Source organism: Quercus robur, chromosome 1 (genome assembly GCF_932294415.1).
Source record: "Quercus robur chromosome 1, dhQueRobu3.1, whole genome shotgun sequence".
Lineage (NCBI taxonomy): Eukaryota > Viridiplantae > Streptophyta > Magnoliopsida > Fagales > Fagaceae > Quercus > Quercus robur.
The window spans coordinates 181900-201456 of NC_065534.1; the positions used below are offsets into that span (position 1 = coordinate 181900).

Consider the following 19557-nt stretch of genomic DNA (forward strand, 5'->3'; position numbering starts at 1 on the left):
TTACAATTTCTCTTTTAAGTAGTTGGTTTCCCCATAGGCTTGAGTCCGAGGACCGTACAATGCCTTGGTTCTGTCCAAAACTTACCAAGGATTAACCCCCCGACCAAGGCACGGGGCGTCGAACTGATGGTGGAAGCCCTTAGAACTGTTCTTGTCACTAGTGCTTCGAAGCATAGCCCTTAATAGAACTTTATACTAGGGCAACAACACCAGGCCGCTAAAAGTAATGGAGGGGCTTTCGCAAGCCCTGGGTTGACAGGAGCTCGACCCACCGTCTGTGCCAACGCATAAGCCTCCCCACAGACGGCGCCAATTGTAAGGACACAATTTGTAACGACCCTAGGTTAATGTGTTGGGTCCGTACGTTAAAGGTCCAAACAATAAAATTTGTAGAGAGTAGGTTGAAAGGTTAGGCCTTGGTCACCAAACGATGGTTGGTCGTGGTTTTCATGATAACATTCATAAGGGAGAACTTGGGGTGTCTAATCAGACCTTTTCCCGGCAATATTTCTCCTCGGCTTAGGCTTTGGGCCTTAATATAAAGTGGGCCGGGGTCGTAAATTTTTCGACCCCACAATAGTTATGTCATCAATAAATTGTTTAAATTACAAGTTTTTATAATTTAAAATTATGCATAAAATATAAACTTATAGATTATAGAATAAATAATATCTTATCGACATAGAATTTAACATGTGTATTAAGAGCGTAAAAAAAATGGAATTTAATGGCTAGATTTTCAAAATATGTAATAATATTTATTTTATTGAGTAAGATGTTAGCTAGACTGTAATTCAACCAGTTTTGTAGCTAAATTTTATCATTCTTTTGTGCAGAAAGTTTGGTTGCAAATTTGGTTGAAATTAATAGTTATAAATCTCATTAAATAAATTAATATAACTACATATTTTAAAAATCTAATTGTTGAATTACACGTTACTTACAAATTATTTATATTCTTAACATGCATATAAAATTTTATACTAATCAGATATTATCTTTTATTCGATCCATAAACTTATATTAATGCATAATTTTAAACTATAAAAATTTGAAATTTAAACATTTGATTGATAATATAACTATTGATATTTAATTTGAAAAACTTTGGGAACATGAATGATATAAAAAGAAAATGTTATCCATCAAAACTCACATCTAATAAAATAGTAAAATATTGAGTGAAGTCAAAACAATATTTTTTGTTGCATATAAATATATAGATATATTTTTCTTATTAACTATTTTCTTTTTCTTTTTATTTTAGATTTTATATCTTATATATTTATTATTTCTCTTTCCACATCAGCATTATTTTTAAAATAAAATAAAAATCCGATTTTATATGATAGATATTAGAAGATCATATATAGATGGACTTGGTTTAGGTTCAATGCACTGGATCCGATCAAATGGTGACACGTGTCTAAAAGTGGACACATGTCATCATCTCAACGGGTCTAGTACTACTGGACACTGAACCTAAGTCTGACCCTATATGGATACGTATAGTTAGATTAATGTCACTTAGCCGGTTGCCATGTATTAAGAATCCCATTAGAAATTGGATTTTGTTGGAGTGACGTGGAAGTCTTCACAATGAAGGAGGTACCGACTTACTCTCCTATATATGTATAAACCTATGTGTGTTGCTGCAAACTATTCTTTTGTTACAAACATTTCTTTCTCAACCTCAAGGTACGAAAATTTCTCTTCATAGCTTCCACTCCTACAAGAACTCTTCTTCCTTAATTTTCTCTTATAAATTGCCACCCAAGCCATAACTCACACTACTTTATGTTCTCTGACTTCACAGTACACAAAGAGAAAAAAACTTTTGGACCCTAAGTACCTCTGCTCCGCTCAACTTAAAGCGCTGGTTCGAATCTGATCCATTGTGACAGCGAGTTCTGGCCACAGGCAGGTAACCATTATACTCCATAGGCTTTTTTATTCGTTTTGATCAGTTGGGGTCTGTTTTTTGTTGTCTAGAAATCTAAGGCTTTGATGGGTTGCGTTTAGATTAATGGAGAATGTTTTTTCGTTTGTTCTTTTGTTGAACCTGATTTCTGGTTTAGATATATAGATATATTGAATAATGTGTTTGTGCACAGTAAGGAAAACACACATGCATATTTCTGGGGACTAGTTTTGTTTAGAGATTATTAAACGAGAATTTGGTGGAACATTGACTTAAGTGGGTCAATTTTATCACGCAAAAATTGTGTGATAAAAGCCTTATAGAAGCAGTATATTTTTGGACTTTTTTCCTGGTTGATTTATTCATTTATATTATTATTATTATTTTTTCAAAACTTATAATTGAGTTTCAGTTTGTTTGAAGTCAAGAAAAAGAAAATTTTATATATTAATCTAGATATTTCTAGGGACTGGTTTTGTTTAGAGATTATTAAATAAAAATCTGTGAACCATTTTATTTATTTTCCTGGTATATTTATTTATTCTTTTTTTTTTTTTTTTGTGATCAAAAGTTATAATTAAGTTTGAGTTTGATTGAAGTCAAGAAAAATAAAATTGTATATTTTAATCTCAGCCAAATTGATCTAAAGTAGGATTAAGTTAAGGATATAATTTGATTATGCGTTGATGTGTTTATATTTGATCCCATGCTCCTGAAAGCATAAAATTTCTGGGAGATTCATTCTACTGTAGTTTGGTGCATGGACGGAGTCCACATTGACTCTGTAATGAATAAGAGTAAAGATTTCACCTTTTAGAGATTAAGAATATCTTTTAAGCAGAATTATTAGGCTTAAAGATATCACCTTTAGAGAACATTATTATCTTTAAAGTGGGATTATTAGACGTCATCTTTGTGTGACTCTGTGTGTGTAGGTTCAAAGTTGTTTGGTATGATGCAGAGGATACTAGTTCAACTAAATTAGAAACCTAATTCAATTAAAATTAGTAGAGAAAGAAGTTACCACATAGAATAGAAATCTAATTCAATTGGAACTAGCAGAGATAGCTAAGAACCTTGTATAAGATAAAATCTATAATAGTGTTCTGTATTATATGTTAATCTATTTATATTTGGTTTTGAAATTTGCTATTATTGTTTTAAAGTGTGAATAATAATAAAAAAATGTTCCAAATTCAAAAGATACGCTTTAACCCTCTTTTCCAAACGTTAGTTTTATTAATTTTACCATTTTACTTAAACTAAGTAATATTTGAATGTCGGTGGAATTTTCATAGTGAGGTTGTGTTTGAAATTGTATAACTTTTAAATTAGTATGCTAGATTATGATACTTTTTTTATTACTAATATTGTTTCATTCCTTAGCATAATAGTTAGAACTTAGAAGCTATATGAGTGTGGTCATAAGAATATGTTTGTTCTATTCTCTGCTCATGAGAAGAATTTTGTGTAACATGTTGCCTTCTTTGAAATCTACCATTGGGCCCAAATATTGGAAAAAAAATATTTCTTATAAGACCTTTAATCCTTCCTTAACAATTGTAGCTGCTCTTGCATGTACTAAAATTTCCAACTTTTTAAATCAAATTGTTTTCTTCTTCTTTTTTTTTTTTTTTTTTATGTGCATATTGTTTTCTTCTAAAAGCTTGTGTTATTACCCAATCCATTAAATATCATTATCTTTGTTTTCATACAAAAAGTTTGTGTTATGGTAAATTTATATCTTTGTGGTGGGGAGTTTAATGAAAAGATTTTAAAATCTCATATTCAATAGTTTTCCCGTACATCACACGGATTAGTGACTAGTTGGTAACAAAATTGTAGCCTATCATAAATTTTTTTTTCTTTTTTCTTATTATCATATATATATATATATATAGAGAGAGAGAGAGAGAGAGAGAGAGAGAGAGAGACACACACACACATAACAATTGGGCTGGGCTAGGCTGCATCCTAGAAGGAGAGATCTAGTCCAAATATATCCGGGTCTGGGCTTGGAGGGGTGGTAGCGTGGTGGGCTTTTTCATTTCATTAAAGATATATTTGTTAACATATTTTACAAAGAAAAAAAAAAATTAACATGACTTTGCCATTATTTTGTAAAACAATGTGCACAGTGTGAGTGCAATTGCCAAGAAGGAGAAGAAGGTTGTTTTGTAGGTATTGTAAAATCTAGAGTATGACCATGTACGACGGTGTTGTGTGAAATTGTGATTTGTGATAGATTCCAAACTACGTGGTTTTTATTTGGTCTATTCTCAGCTAGACTCTTTAGTCATGACTCTAAAAGTCTATGAAATCAGTCTAAAGTCTTGAATTCAGATTTCTTTTTTAACGTGTTTTTTAAATTAGTCTAAAGTCTAACGTCTTGAAAGCTTCTTTGTTCAACGTGTGTATTAAATTAGTCTAAAGTCTTGAAAGCTGTAGAAAACGCTTTTAGGGAGTTGCCGAATTTGACTTTTTATAATGGGTATGCCTTAGGCATTTGTTACTAATAAAATTTTTTCTAAAATGGATTGTCAAAAGACTAGACCTTTTTATAATTCAGCAATCTTATTGCGAAGGCTCTATGAAATTACAAGAATACACCATCAAAGATTTACAAAATGCCATTATTTACTTGTGCAGCCCTTTTTGTTAATGGAGTGGCCTTCAGTAAAGTTTTTCCTATGGGCTTTACCACTCCTTATTCTCATTCGTGAGAATAAATGCTGTATGGAGGAAGAGAGGATCGGTTTGTTAGAATTGAAGGGATTTCTGAAATCCAATATTAACAATGCCAACCTTCTTCTTTCATGGGTTAACGAGGCAAAGAGTGAGTGTTGTAATTGGGAGGGGGTTAGGTGTAATACCACCAAAGGTCATGTGATTGAGCTCTCTCTCAACAATTTGTGGCAATATGAGAATTTTGCCAGTGATTATGTCGATGCTTGGCTAAACGTGTCTCTGTTGCACTCTTTCAAGGAGCTACGAATTCTTGATTTGTCTTCCAATAGTTTTCGTGGCTGGTTAGGAAATGAAGGTATGTGAGCATCTTCTTACTTTTAGAGAATCACTTGAAATGATTAGGGAGAAAAAAAAAAACCCAATTTTTTTACAGAACCCAATTGATGCATATATATATATATATATATATATATATATTTTTTTTTACAGAACCCAATCGTTTTACTAAGCTCAGCAAGCTAACAGACTTAATTTTAAGAGATAATTCCTTTGACAAGGAAGTTTTGAAATTCTTGGATGCCCTTCCAGTTCTCAAATATCTGGACCTATTTGGCAATAAAATGGAAGGGCCTCTTTTGGGCGAAGGTACGTGCAATTTTCTTCAATTTGCATTTTAATTGAATTTTTAGTTCATTCCAATTTGAATTTTGAAATGTGTTTAGTTCTGTTAGTTTCAATTTGACAAATGGTTCATCAAAAAAAATATTTGACAAATGCATATATCTTCACTGGTGATGTAGAACTAGTTAATTTAAGCAACTTGGAGGTCCTCATCTTGGGAGCGAATAGCCTTAATGGAACCTTGCCATTCAAGGGTAAACATTCCAACATCTATAGTTAACGGCTACAAAAATTTGCTTGTGATTAGACAAGTCTTTAAGTATAAACCACTTAGCAATATTAAAAATTTTCTGTTGACAAAATTTCTCGTCATTTATCTTTATAGATATGGCAAGTTTCAGCAATTTGGAGATTTTAGATTTGAGCTTTAATCATTTCACTGGAAGTATTTCTCCACATATTGCAACACTATCTTCTCTCAAGGCTATATCATTACAAGGCAATAGTCTAAATGGAACTTTAAATCAAGGTAAGAATCTACCAAATTGACATGTCTTGCTGATTCTTGTGGTGGCACGTATTTAGCATAGACATTGCTAATCCCTTTGCTTTTGACAGAACTGTGTTCACTGAAGAAACTCGAAGAGTTAGATCTTTCTTCTAATCATTTTGAAGGGATCCTTCCTCCATGTTTAAACAACTTGACATCTCTTACGTTGTTCGTTATATCATACAACCGGTTCAGTGGAATCATATCTTCAACTTCAATAGCTAATCTAACAACCTTGAAGTTCATTGATCTGAGTGATAATCTTTTTGGTGGAAACTGGTCTCCATCTCTAATAGCCAGCATGACATCACTTGAGAACATTGATTTGAGTAACAATCTTTTTGAAGGTTTATTCCCTTTTAGCTCATTTTATAATCACTCCAAGCTTAAGGTGATTCAATTATGGAATGATGACAACAACAAACTTCACATAGAAACTAAAAACCCCAGTTGGGACCCTTTGTTTCAATTACAAGTCTTAGTATTGTCTAATTGTAATCTAAACAATCCCACTAGCGACCTTCTCAAGTTTCTCTTAGGTCAGCATGATTTAGAAGTTCTTTTTTTGTCTAGAATGAAGTTGAAAGGAAGCTTCCCCAGTTGGTTGCTTAAAAACAATACTGGACTACAATGGTTGAATCTTCAAGGTAACTCTTTCATGGGTCCATTACATTTGCCATCAAATCAAAGTATAGATCTTAATTTTTTGGATGTCTCTAATAATAGCTTTGATGGGCAGCTTCAAGAAAATATAGGAAAGATTATTCCAAAATCAGAGATTCTAATTTTATCTTACAATCATTTTGAAGGTAGACCCCCATCCTCAATTTGTGACATGAGTAGTTTGAGAGTATTGGATCTGTCCTCCAATAATTTTTCTGGAGAGTTACCAATGGAAATCGTTGCCAATTGCACCTTATTGATGGCTTTGAGGTTATCAAATAATCATTTTCAAGGTGAAATTTTCTCAAAGCACTTCAACCTATCCTCACTAGAGGTTTTGGAATTGAGCAATAATCATTTCGTAGGTTCTTTTCCAGTGGTACCCTCAAAGTACTTGATGTACATAGATGTTAGCAACAATCACATGTATGGTACAATTCCTGAATGGATAGGAGGAAATCAAAGTTTAGATATAATATCATCAACTCTTAACTTGAGTAACAACTTTTTTGAAGGTCAAATTCCATGTGGAGTAAGTGCATTTGATATAATAGACCTTTCTCGGAACTTGCTCTCTGGATTGTTACCATCTTGCTTGAATTTACAAAAGGTTCAACACCTACTTTTGCATGGGAACAAACTCACAGGGTCATTACCAAAAGCCATTCTCAATTCATCATATCTTCTGACATTGGACATTAGGGACAATAACATTTTCGGCAACATCCCTGATGAAATTGATGGATTTCCAAACTTAAAAGGCCTTTTGTTGAGGGGCAATAATTTTAGTGGTTTGATTCCGAAGAAGCTATGTAGGTTAAAGATGTTAAGCATTATTGATCTTTCTAAGAACTCTTTTTCCGGGACAATACCATACTGTTTTATGAACATAGCCTTTGGGAAACCAGTAGAGGGTGTTTTTGACTATGGCAGTAGTAGTTATGTAGCTTTCCCAACTGGTATTTTCCCATATAAATCTCTTTTAGATGTGGGTTTTGAAATTGAAGGGTCATATACTTACTTCAACACTATAGTTAAGATTGAGATTGTGACGAAATACAGGTCTGACCTGTACATGGGTCGTGTCCTTGATAGGATATCAGTGTTAGACTTGTCATCAAACAGGCTAACAGGTGAAATCCCTCCAGAGTTAGGACAATTATCTTCAATTCATGCATTGAACTTGTCTTACAATCAGTTGACAGGTTCTATTCCAAGAACTTTCTCAAATATGACTCAAATAGAAAGTTTAGACCTTTCTCACAACAATCTCAGTGGGAAAATTCCTTCAACATTGGTGTCTTTGAATTTTCTCGAAATTTTCAATGTGGCTTACAACAACTTATCCGGTGAACTTCTAGACATGAAAGCACAATTTGGAACATTTGGAAAGAGTAGCTACGAAGGAAATCCATTTCTTTGTGGTCCACCACTGGAGAAAAGTTGTGTTAAGATAGATGAGTCCCCTCCATTGCCACAAGAAACTTTAGAGGCAAGTGACGAAGAAAAATGGTATCAAATTGATCTTCAAGTCCTTTTTATAAGTTTATCACTATCTTACATTATTTTCATGTTAGGTGTTTTAAGTATTTTTTATATTAAACCTCGTTGGCGGAAACAATGCTTCAACCTGGTTAATGATTGTATGTACCGGTGTTATTATTTTGCTTTAGATACCCTAAAAGGGATGTGTAATTAGATGTGCTCAGTTTTTATAATAAACTTTTGGTGCTAGTATTGATAATACCTATGTGAATGTGTATGTGTATGTGTATGTTTAGTTATGAATAATGGTTATCATGCTCTATTATGAAACAAGTTCACTTAATTACTTGTACTTTTTTATTTGTATTGTAATTCTTGTGACAAGTGGTTCAATCGATTAATGGATTTGAGGCAAATGCAAGGCCTAGTTTGAGCTTGTTTGAAGTAAAATAGATCGAGCTCTAACACTACAATGGATGATTTGGATTGAGATATTCTAACCAGGATCCAGCCCAATAAAAAAGGGCATTGTCTCAAAACTTCAATACATTAACATACACTATTTGCACACACCATCGAGACAGCTGATCAAGAGCACAAAGTTCGTATTGATCTAATCAAAGAATTTTATATCTTTTGCTAAGTCAATGAAGAAAGAGACGAGTGAATGAAAATTGTAGGAGATGCGAGCCTATCTCAAAAGAGTACTCTAGGATATATATCAATGATGACTTAATCGAATTCAACGATGTCTCTATCCTCTAGGGTAGGAGCTCTCTCTTGTTCGTAAACAAGGATCTCCCTTAGTTTATACTAAGGGCCTGACTTTTCTTTGTTTTTTCAGTGACAATTCTTCTTGGATTATGGTAGACGACATGATAAATATTTTGGAGAACATGAAATTGACCACAGAGGAGGAAGAGATTATCTCTATTTCGGATGAAGGACGGAAGGAAGAGATTGAAAGCTTTTCTTAGAGTTTGATTGGGAAATTTCTCACGTGTAGGTCTTTTAACAAGAGGGTTGCTCAGGGCACTCTTAAACGTGCATGGGGCTTCGAGAATCAGGTACTAGTGGTAGAAGTCAGGGCAAATCTGTTTCAATTCAAGTTTAACTCAGAATTTGACATGGCTAGGGTGTTAAGAGGTGGACCATGGACCTTTGACAATCAAGTTTTATTGTTAGTCTGATGGAAACTCGGGATGACTGCTGGCAACGTGAGGTTCGATTCAACTTCCTTTTGGGTACAAATCTGGGGGTCACCGTTCGACATGGTCTCTCTATCAGTCGTTGAAGCGGTGGGGATGTTTAGGTGTGGTGGAGGAGGTGGAGAATAGGCAGAAACAGGACCTCCCAAATTTTTTTATGCATGTAAAGGTTGCCCTCTCTTTATCTAAACCTATTCGGAGAGGAGCTTTTTTGGTAGGATCGAATGTGCAGAAGACTTGGGTTACATTTAAATATGAGAGACTTGCTCTATTTTGCCATTACTGCGGCTTGCTTGGGCATGACTTTAAGCATTGTGCTTAATACTTTGTGGCAACTAAGAATGGTGAGGAAGCAGAATGTCAATATGGGGAATGGATGAAGGCAATTGGAACTTGAGCACGTTCACCAAGTAGTAGAGGTAGGTAGTGGGGTGAGGCTGATCATGGCATTGAGGCGAGGACTGTCCGTTCACAACAAGGGAGTGGTAGGGTAACAGAGGTGAATGACAGCGGCGGTGGGGACGTATTCACTAGGGTTTGCATGGATACATAAGCTGCTGGTAATATTGAAAATCTCAGTAATATTCCAGAAGTTTCGTTACCAAATCCTGAGTATCAAGGAGAGAAGTCTACAGAGATGGAAGGGATGGATGGGATTACATTAGGTGCTGAAAATTTTAGTCCAAGTTGGGACAGGCTAGGGGTCTTTCCTGGGCCTATGAATAAGAATGGAGCATTTGGGCCTCAGGGATTAGACAAGCAAAGCAAATGGACTAGGTTCACACGCATGGATTTTGGACCCATGGATTTATTAAAAGAGGGAGCAAAGTCTATTTTGGGCAAGAGAGGCAGCCAAGGAATGCAACAAGATGTATTTGACAAGGGTGATGAGCTGGCAGAGAAGAGAGTTAAGTCTGGGGATGGTTCTCAATTATTTGAAACGGCGGGGGTGTCAAAACACCCTTGTCAAGTACAATGAGGTTGCTAAGTTGGAACTGCCAAGGGCTTAGAATGAAACATTGTCGAGACCTGGTCTATCTGAACAAATTAATTGTGAAGAAACCTAATTTGGGTGGTGGTTTAGCGTTGATTTGGAAGGAGGATGTAAGGTTAGAAGTGATTAATTATATAGAGAATCATGTCTTGGCAAAGGTTGTCGAGGATAATGGATTTCAATGGTTTTAAACCAGGTTTTATGGCTAGCCGGAATCATGTCAGAAACAAAAATCTTGGGCTCTTTTGAAGTATCTTTCTTCGCTGGTGACTAGTCCATGGTGCTACATTGGTGACTTTAATGCTTATTTATATTCATCGAAAAAGCTAAGCATTCATTCGCCACAGGCAAAACAATGGAGAAGTTCGGGGCTGCCTTGAAGTCTTGTCAACTGATTGATCTGGGTTTTCGGGGATATAAGTTCACATGGAATAACAAGCAACCAGGTGCAGCCAATACTAGGGAACGGCTTGATCGTGCTGTTGCAAATAAGGAGTGGTTAAATGCATTCCCGGCAAGCTCGGTGTCCCATGAATTTTCGCATGCTTTGGATCATATGCCATTACTTTTGCAGATTGGTAAGGATAATAGACTCCAAGGATGTGTTGCTCGGGGTTTTAAGAGTGTGAAGACTTGGTTGGAGAAGTTTGGGGTCGATCAGGGGGTGGAGGGGCTTCTTTGGTTAGTACTAACAATAAAATTTTGCATTGTGGGGCAGAATTATAGGCTTGGAGTTCAACTAGGACAAATCCTCAGGTGGCCGAGATTAAGAGACTGAAAAAATTGCTTGAAAAGCTGAATGTTTGTGATTAAACTGAGGCAACCAGATCTGACTTTGTGGCAGTAAGTAAACAGCTCGACAATCTCCACCTTAAGCAAGAAATATATTGGGCACAACGCTCTCGCTTGTCTTGGCTAAAGTCTGGGGATAAGAGTACTAAATTTTTCCACTCAAAGGCCTCACAAAGGCAACGTAGAAATTTCATTCAGGGAATTGAAACTCTAGAGGGTGTGTGGGTTGAAGAGATTGAGGATGTAGCAAAGGTGACAGTAAATTATTTTGAGGATATTTTTTCTTCGGGTAGGTGTGACTGGATGAAGGAATGCCTTAATGCCGTCTCTCATAAGATGTCTCCAAATATGCTTAATGTTTTATTTAGTGCATTTAGTGCTGATGTGACTGGATGGTAAGAATGCTCTTTTCTATCAAATATTTTGGCATATTGTTGGGACTGATGTGACTCATGCGATTTTGGATTTTTTGAATAATGGTAATATGTTGACTGATATAAATTATACTATATTGTTCTCATCCCTAAAATAAAATCTCCGAAGAAAATGTCAAATTACAGACCTATTAGCCTATGTAATGTTATTTATAAAATTATTTCTAAGGTCTTGGCTAACAGATTGAAGGTGATTTTGCCCCAATTAATTTCACCCACCTAGAGTGCTTTTGTGCTTGGCCGTTTGATTACAGATAACGTATTTGTTGCATATGAAACTTTGCATGCCATGCATAGCAAGAGGAAGGGTAAAAAAAGTTGCTCTTGCATTGAAGCTAGACATTAGTAAGGCATATGACAGTGTTGAGTGGTCTTTTCTGAAGGGCATGATGTTGAAGCTGGGATTTCCTCAAGGGTGGATTGATCGAGTTATGAGTTGTGTCACTACTTCCTTGTTCTTCGTCCGTATTAATGGTAAGGCCTTTGGTAATTTTCGGCCTACTAGGGGGATTCGCCAGGGTGACTCTTTATCCCCCTATTTATTTTTGATATGTGCAGAGGCTTTCACATCATTATTGGCCAAGGAAGAGGTGAATGGTCGGCTTCACGGTGTTGCCATTAGCCAAACAGCCCCTACTATTTCCCATTTTCTTTTTGCTGATGATTCTCTTTTGTTTTGTCAAACTAAACAGGAAGAAGTGCAGTTGATCTTAGAAGTATTAGAATTGTATGCAGTGGCTTTTGGTCAATGTATCAATTTAAAAAAATCTTCTGTGTTCTTTAGTAGCAATACAACGAGGGCACAAAAAGAATGGATCACACATGTGTTGGGAGTAAAGGAGGTGGCCAAATTTGAATCTTGTTTGGGGCTGCCCACTTTAATTGGTAGATCCAAATATCAAGCCTTTTCATTTCTCAAGGAGTGTCTGGAAGAAAATTCAGGGGTGGAAAGGAAAGTTGCTATCTAGAGCTAGGAAGAAAGTTCTAATAAAAGTCGTGGCCCAATCGATTCCTACATATACAATGGGAGTGTTTCAATTACCAATGAAACTATGTGATGAATTAAATGTGATGTGCGCTAGGTTTTGGTGGGGTCAGTGTGGTGATGAAAAGAAGATACATTGGAAGAGTTGGGAGTCTCTTGTTCAGTCAAAGAAGGAGGGGGGGGAATAGGTTTCAGAGATATTCGAAGTTTTAATCTTGCTATGCTAGCGAAGCAAGGGTGGAGAATGTTGAATGACCAAGGCTCTCTTTTCTACAGGTGCTTTAAGGCAAAATATATTCCTCGAAGTTCCTTTTTGGAGGCTACTGATAATCCTCATAGTTCATATGTTTGGAAAAGTCTTCTAGCGGCTCAACCTATTTTAAGGAAGGGCTGTTATTGGCTAGTGGGCACTGGATCCTCTATTCGGGTTCTAACAGATAAGTGGCTTCCCTGCCATCCAACAAACAAAATTCTTGACCCACCACATGAAGTTGATGAAGAGTGGCGAGTGTCGGATTTAATAGATTGGTCGAATTTTCAATGGGATCGTGGTTTGATAGATGCATTGTTTCATGGATTTGATGTCGAGGCTATTTATCCATCCTCTTTTGCTCCCCTTGGAAATCTTCTTAAAGCCCTCATGTTCCTTTCGAACTTAAAAGGTTTCAATTCTTCCCCTTCACCACCAGTTCAAGGGTTCACTCAAAGGAAAGATTCTTCCAAGGTGTGGAAGGAAAAGGGTTCCAATTGATTTTATCACTTTTTCTCTCTCTCTCTTCTTGTTTTTGTGTTAGTATTACTTGTGTGTTTTGCTTTCATGTTTGAGTCAGTCTAGTATTATGCTTTGCTTTGTTTAACATGTTTTTGTTTGTTTGTTTTCAGTTTTGTTTATTTTATTTTTCATATAAAATAAAATAAAAATTGAAAAATTAGAAAAATACAAAAATAGTGTGTGTTTTGTGTACATTGGTACTTGTGTACCTTGGATGGCCATTGAAACAAAGTTTTCTAAACTTTGTATCTTTTGTAACTTAGATGAGTAAGATTAAGTAATCTCTTGTACTTAACACTTGTATTACTCTTTTTGACGGAAATGACTGGAAAATCCTAAGAGAAAGGCATAAATAACCATCTCACCACTGTTGTCTGCCAATCATGAAATGACATTTGTGTGCTCATCGGAGTATGGGGTGGACCTCGGACTGGCATCAAAGTGTGGGGTGGAGCTCTGTCTCTCTCTCATTGGTGTGTGGGGTGGAGCTGAGGTGAGGTTGGAAAGGTATGAGTCAGACTGTGTGAGGAGTGTGTGAGAGGAATGTGTGAGGAGTCAGTATTTACGGAAACCACTTAAAGGTAAAATGAGTCCTGAAATGAATTTACGGCTTGGCTAGTGTATTTTACAGTCAAACTAAATTCTATTTTCAATTTGACTATATTTTCAAGTGGTGCCAAACATGGACCTGGGTGTAAAGTGTTTTCAGATTTCAATTTACCACTGAAACAAACGCAGCCTTAGTCTCGACTATGGTCTCTTATATATTCAGGTGTTGAAAATCAGGGTAGGATATTGCATTTGCATGGCTTGATAAGGAAGTGGTGGTGGTGGAATTTGAGTTAGTTGTGGCGGTGATACTAGTTAGGAGGTTCAACACCACCAACACCAACACCATGAGAAGAACCTGTGCGGGTACCAGAAAATCTAAGAAAGAGAGTGAATAATCACATTTTTTGTTGCAAAATGATGGAAAATAACAGTGAAGAAAGGATACAAATATGGCATAACACAGAATTAATTGCTAATAATGTATTATTAATTGTATACCATATAGATACTGACAAGAGGATAAGAGTTTTTTGTACTTAGGTATCCAATAATGTTTAGTAATTCAATGCACATTGTGGACTCCACAGAATTATCAACATTCTTAAGGATATCGAGAAACAAGATTTCATCATTCTTCTTAAATGTATTAACGTATTTCTCTAAAAATAGCCATGACGTATAGACCACAGTCATAATAGTTATTTTGCTGTGGTGTAGCGGACTCTCTAAAACAAGGATACATGGCTGCCATTGCAAATATTTTCTTTTTGTTTTGTGTTAGGGACATTTTTATGTCATTAGATAATCCTTTGACAAATCGTACTTTACTTGTAAATGGATAAATCTAGGATGGGTTTAATACTTCAAGAAACAAATGTTCAAGTTTAGTATTGAAGCCATGCAAGTTTGACCAGGAAACAAGTGAAGAAGTGTTGTTCATTAAAACTCGACAGATATCTTGACAGAATCCTTTTTATCGAGATTTAATGTTGAAGCTCGACAGAAGTTGAATCTATCAAGAATTACGAAATTAGAATTTTCAGATCTAATTTCATGCATATCCATGAGTATTTGTGCAGAATTTCTTTTCTCACAACCCTAGACATATATAAGGATTATTTTAAGGGCCGTCTCAAGTGATGCAAAGTGATTATGCATGCAAATTGTGACTGAAGATAGAATCAAGTTCATCATATTCTCTGTAGAAGCTACTAAGTATTTGCGCCAAGAGTTTTGTGACCAAGAAGCTTCCTAATCTTCATTGTTGAATGAACTGAAGAACTTTGCAGCCGACATCTTTCTCAAGTTGGTGTGTTAGTCACGTACTGGGATCCGTGCATCATTGATTAGTCATGATAATTTCTTGGATATCAGTGGGTTGACATGACTCGAGCGATGATCTTTGGGCTATCTCCTGTAATACGAAGAACACTGGATCAGAGGAGACCGGTGGTGACCGGCCAAAAATCCTCCGATGATGAAGTTAGTTACTTTTGAACTCTCTGTAAGGAATGAAAATTCTCTCAAAAAGAAATTGTCTGAATACCCTTTACCATTCATCGAAGAAGCCTTATATAGTATATGTGTGTAACGGTTATCGGTTTAGTAACCGTTCCCAATGTCGAGGAGTCCGGAGAATTGGGGGTAACTTCCATAACCGCTGTGGAAGTTACCTGTGTTGGACGGGCCGATGAACTCGTCCATCCTTAGCAAAGATGGACGAGACTTCCACGACAAGCTCGTCCATCTTTAGTGAAAGATGGACGAGACCATCTTGGAAGGCTTGCCCTGCATAAATAATGAGTAGATTTCATGTGGTATTCCTCGTCCATCTATGGACGAGGTTAGCCAGGACGTTAGGGATTTCCTCCACCTAATGTAGCTTCTTTGGTTGGACGAGACATATGGACAGGTTATGGACTTGGATAATTTGTGACACCATCAGTTGCCCCCTCGTCCATGTGAGTCGTCCAAAGGGTTGGACGTCCTTGGATGTATATAATCCGTTCATAATTACTGCTCCACGTGTCATTTTTTTATTGGTGACTGATTCCGTCGATTTATTTTTCCGAGGTAGATGCCACGTGTCGCTTTCGTATTGGTTGGGTCGTTTCGATTACCCAGGTCAGCATCCTATAAATAGTGGAATGCCTCCCTTAACCCTCCTCATTCCAGAGATTTTCTTCCTTGACATCCATCGTCTAGAGCCTCGTCTAGGAGTTCCTCTGCGTCTAGAGTCTTCTTCCGTCTAGAGCCAGGTACTCTTCTTCTCCTCGTCTTTAGGTTTTAAGTTTTTATTAGAGATGTCTGTTGCTTCCTCGTCTACTGATAGCCTTAATAAGGCTATAGACGAGTACTGTGAGGATACTAGTGATAGGTCTAGTTCTAGCAGCACTAGTGATGGGAGTGGAGGAAGCACGGACGAGAATTACTCTTCTGGGGCCCCTGGGTTTCCTCTTGAGGTCGTCCAAGAACAGCTTAGGAGAGCTTCTTGCTCTCAAGCTGGTTCTCCGTCCAATCCTACGGACGAGGTAGAAACCGTCTTTAGTTGTGCTGTAGGCGTCCATTCTAAGACGGACGAACAAAGATTAAGTAGTCTTAAATCCTGGTATCAAATTCCAGACGAGTTTAACCCTAGGCTGCCCGTCCATGGAGAGTGGTGTTGTGAACCCCGTTTTGGAATAGGCATCTATGAATCTTACTTCTTAGGTGGCCTTAGGTTTCCTTTAAATGCCTTCGCTAGAGAGTTATTAGTCAAATTAGGTTTAGGTGTTTGTCAATTCAATCCTAATGCATGGAGATTAGTTATCTCCATGCAAATTTTGTGGAGAGAAGTTTTTGGTTAGGGATGGCAACGGGTCGGGTTCGGGCCGGGTTTTTGCATACCCGGGCCCGACCCGCGGGCCAAGACCCTAAACCCAGACCCGGCCCGAATAATAATCGGGTTTTTTTTCCGGGGCCCAGACCCGCCCCGCCGGGCCCCGTTTAACCTGTTGGGCCCAAATCTGGCCCAACTAATTTTTTTTTTTTTTTAAAGCCCATTGAGCTCTTTTTTGCCAAATTGAAGCCCATTCATTGGGCAGCCAATTTAAGCCCATTCAAGGCATTATTAGGTAGCCAATTCAAGCCCATTCAAGGCATTATTAGGCAGCCCATTCAAGCCCATTCATTGGGCAGCCAATTTAAGCCCATTCAAGGCATTATTAGGCAGCCAATTCAAGCCCATTCATTGGGCAGCCAATAAATCATAACTATAAATCAATAAATCACCAAACATCAATACATCTATAAATCAATAAATCATAACTAAAATCACCAACTAAACATAAAAATAAAATAAATCCAATAAGTCCAAGAACTAAGTATCAAAAGTCCAACAAGTTCAAGAAATTCAAAAATAAAAAGTTACAAAACAAATCCTACAAGTGTAAGAAATTACAAAATGTCTTATCCTCCACAAACCAACAAATTAAAAAGGCTAAAAAATTACAAAATGCTAAAAAGGCTTAAAATAATTACAAACCAACAAATTAATCCAACAAGTTTAAGAAATTAAAATGGCTACTAAATTATTACAAAATGTCTAATCATCCATAATTGTGACACAACTCCCATCCTCTTCATTAGGCTCCCCATCATCAAGAATTGTTTGAACGGTACAATCTCCGGACATAGTTGAAGAACCTACAATAACAATGAATTAAAGAATGAAATATCAAATTGTAACTAGCAAATATAAAACTACAATTTTAATTTTATAAATAGAAATTAGACAATTACTAACCGTTGATTTCACTCCATAACCAATTCTGAGCACACATCATTTTAGGATCTGCATTCCCAACAAACACAAAAAACAAACAATTTCTTCCATTAAACAATCGAGATCATAGTAATAAGCAACAATTGCAACACATTTGAGAAGCAAATCGAAACTTAATACCAGCAAAGCAAAAGGTAGTAACCTCAGTTTCCTTGGAAAATAAATTTGGGATCCAACAACCATTAAAAGTTAAAATGGTCTCTTCTACTATTTTGATAAAAACCAGATTGCCCATCAATCATTTAATGCTAATCAATATAACCAATATAAATCCGACAAGATTCAATCTTTTGTGTTTCGTAAATCCGGTTCATACTAAGTAGAAATTTGCATCCAGGTAAAGACAGAACCAATATAACCAATGCAAGCAAAGAAGCAAAAAGTGAAATAAACAGAACCAACATATACACAGACAACATGTGAGGCCAAAACCTATCGTATTGTATGCTACAAGCATGAAAGGATAGGCCAAAACCTATCATCTAACTCATGAAGTTAATAGAAAATCAGCCACTCTTGTTCAGAATCTCTTTCAGTTTACAGTTAAGTCACCCCAGGCAATCTGATTCTATATTAGCAGAAACTTTTCATAAATTGCCGGAATGCACCACATTTGAATTCTCAATTGCCTCCAAAGTCCTTTGATCCACCAGTGAGTTGAAAAAATCATGGTTGTTCTCATTTTGTCTTTTGATTCTAACAAACTAACCATATTTTCTCCATCATTTCTGTTTTTTCTTTCCTCCTTCCACATTTTAATAGTTCATCCACATAGCATCTAAGAAAATAACTATATTGATATAACATGCATTTTCTATCACTTTCTGTGATCATTTTATTCTATCAGAAAATAACATTCATTTCTTTACATTATTATCATTGAAGCAAATGAAACTTACAATCCAGTTGCCTCATGTACTAATCATCAGCAAGCGAGTAGCATAAGCAAGGCAGATCTTCAATAATTTACTTCTATAAAACTAATTTAGACCCTGAAATATAAATTCTTATTTCATGATGATGGGCAAAAGTAAGAGCATCATACCATCAACCCTCGATTTCGTGAGTGAGGAAGATCTTGAATATATTTTTCAAAAGAATGTAAATCCAGATGTGAAGAAAATTAATTACCTTTATTATATTAGTGAGGTGGTCCGTTAAGTGGATTCGTTGAGATTGACAAGGGTATCAGCTTCCAAGAATCGACTCAGATGCTTATCATCCAAATGTTCCTGAGAACAGAACAATAATCAATCGTTTAAGAACAGAACAATACCCTTTCAGGTCTCTTAAAAAAAAAAAAAAAAAAAAAAGAGTCCAGGAGGTGACACAAACCTGGAGATGAGCTGCGGAGTGAGGGAGTGAGGGAGAGCTGCGTGAGCTGCGTGAGGGAGTGAGGGAGAGCTGTGCGTGACTGGAGATGGGTGACTGGAGATGGGCGGCGGAGTGAGGGAGAGCTGCCAGTCGGAGTGAGGGAGAGCTGCGTGAGGGAGTGAGGGAGAGCTGCGTGAGGGAGGGCTGCGTGAGGGAGGGCTGGAGGCTGAGTGAGTGATTTCAGATTTGGGGATTTAGGTTAGAATTATAGGTTTATATATATAAAGGGCATTTTAGTAATTTAGGGTACCGGGTTTTAAACGGGGCGGGTTTCGGGCCGGGTTTCGGGTCGGGTTTCGGGTTTTTTCAATAAAACCCGGACCCGACCCGGACCCGCTTCGGGTTTTTTTTTAAAAATCCATACCCGACCCTATCCTTAATCGGACCGGGTAAAACCCGGCCCATTAGGGTCGGGCCGGACCGGGTACCCGCGGGTCGGGCCGAAATTGCCATCCCTATTTTTGGTGGGGACCGTCCTCTTACAGTGGACGAGTTCCTTTATTGTTATAAACCATCTGCCATAAGCCAATCTGAGGGTTTTTATCAGTTTACTGCAAGGGGGAACGATTGTAGGTTGATTAAGTCCCTAGCTTCGTCTGATAGGAAGTGGAAGACGGAGTTCATTTTTGTTTCAGGCTTCTGGGCAGGGAACCCTGTGGACGTTGGCAGGGATCCCTTTCCCCCTTACACTGGGG

The 19557-nt window shown here is 36.9% G+C and overlaps 1 protein-coding gene and 1 long non-coding RNA gene across 2 annotated transcripts; one reads left to right on the top strand and one right to left on the bottom strand.

Annotated features, from left to right (window-relative positions):
* The first annotated feature begins 6628 nt into the window (after positions 1 to 6628).
* LOC126692164 (receptor like protein 21-like) lies at positions 6629 to 10115 on the top strand. Its single transcript, XM_050387668.1, has 3 exons — positions 6629 to 7955; positions 8935 to 9108; positions 9716 to 10115. Exons 1-3 carry the CDS (start codon positions 6673 to 6675, stop codon positions 10113 to 10115), a joined length of 1857 nt encoding a protein of 618 aa, XP_050243625.1. The 5' UTR covers positions 6629 to 6672.
* Positions 10116 to 16972: 6857 nt separating this feature from the next.
* On the bottom strand, positions 16973 to 17490 carry LOC126713376 (uncharacterized). The gene is made up of 2 exons (XR_007651328.1): positions 17450 to 17490; positions 16973 to 17349 (listed from the first exon to the last, which is right to left on the bottom strand). It is a non-coding gene; the product is annotated as an uncharacterized LOC126713376 (long non-coding RNA).
* Positions 17491 to 19557: the final 2067 nt, after the last annotated feature.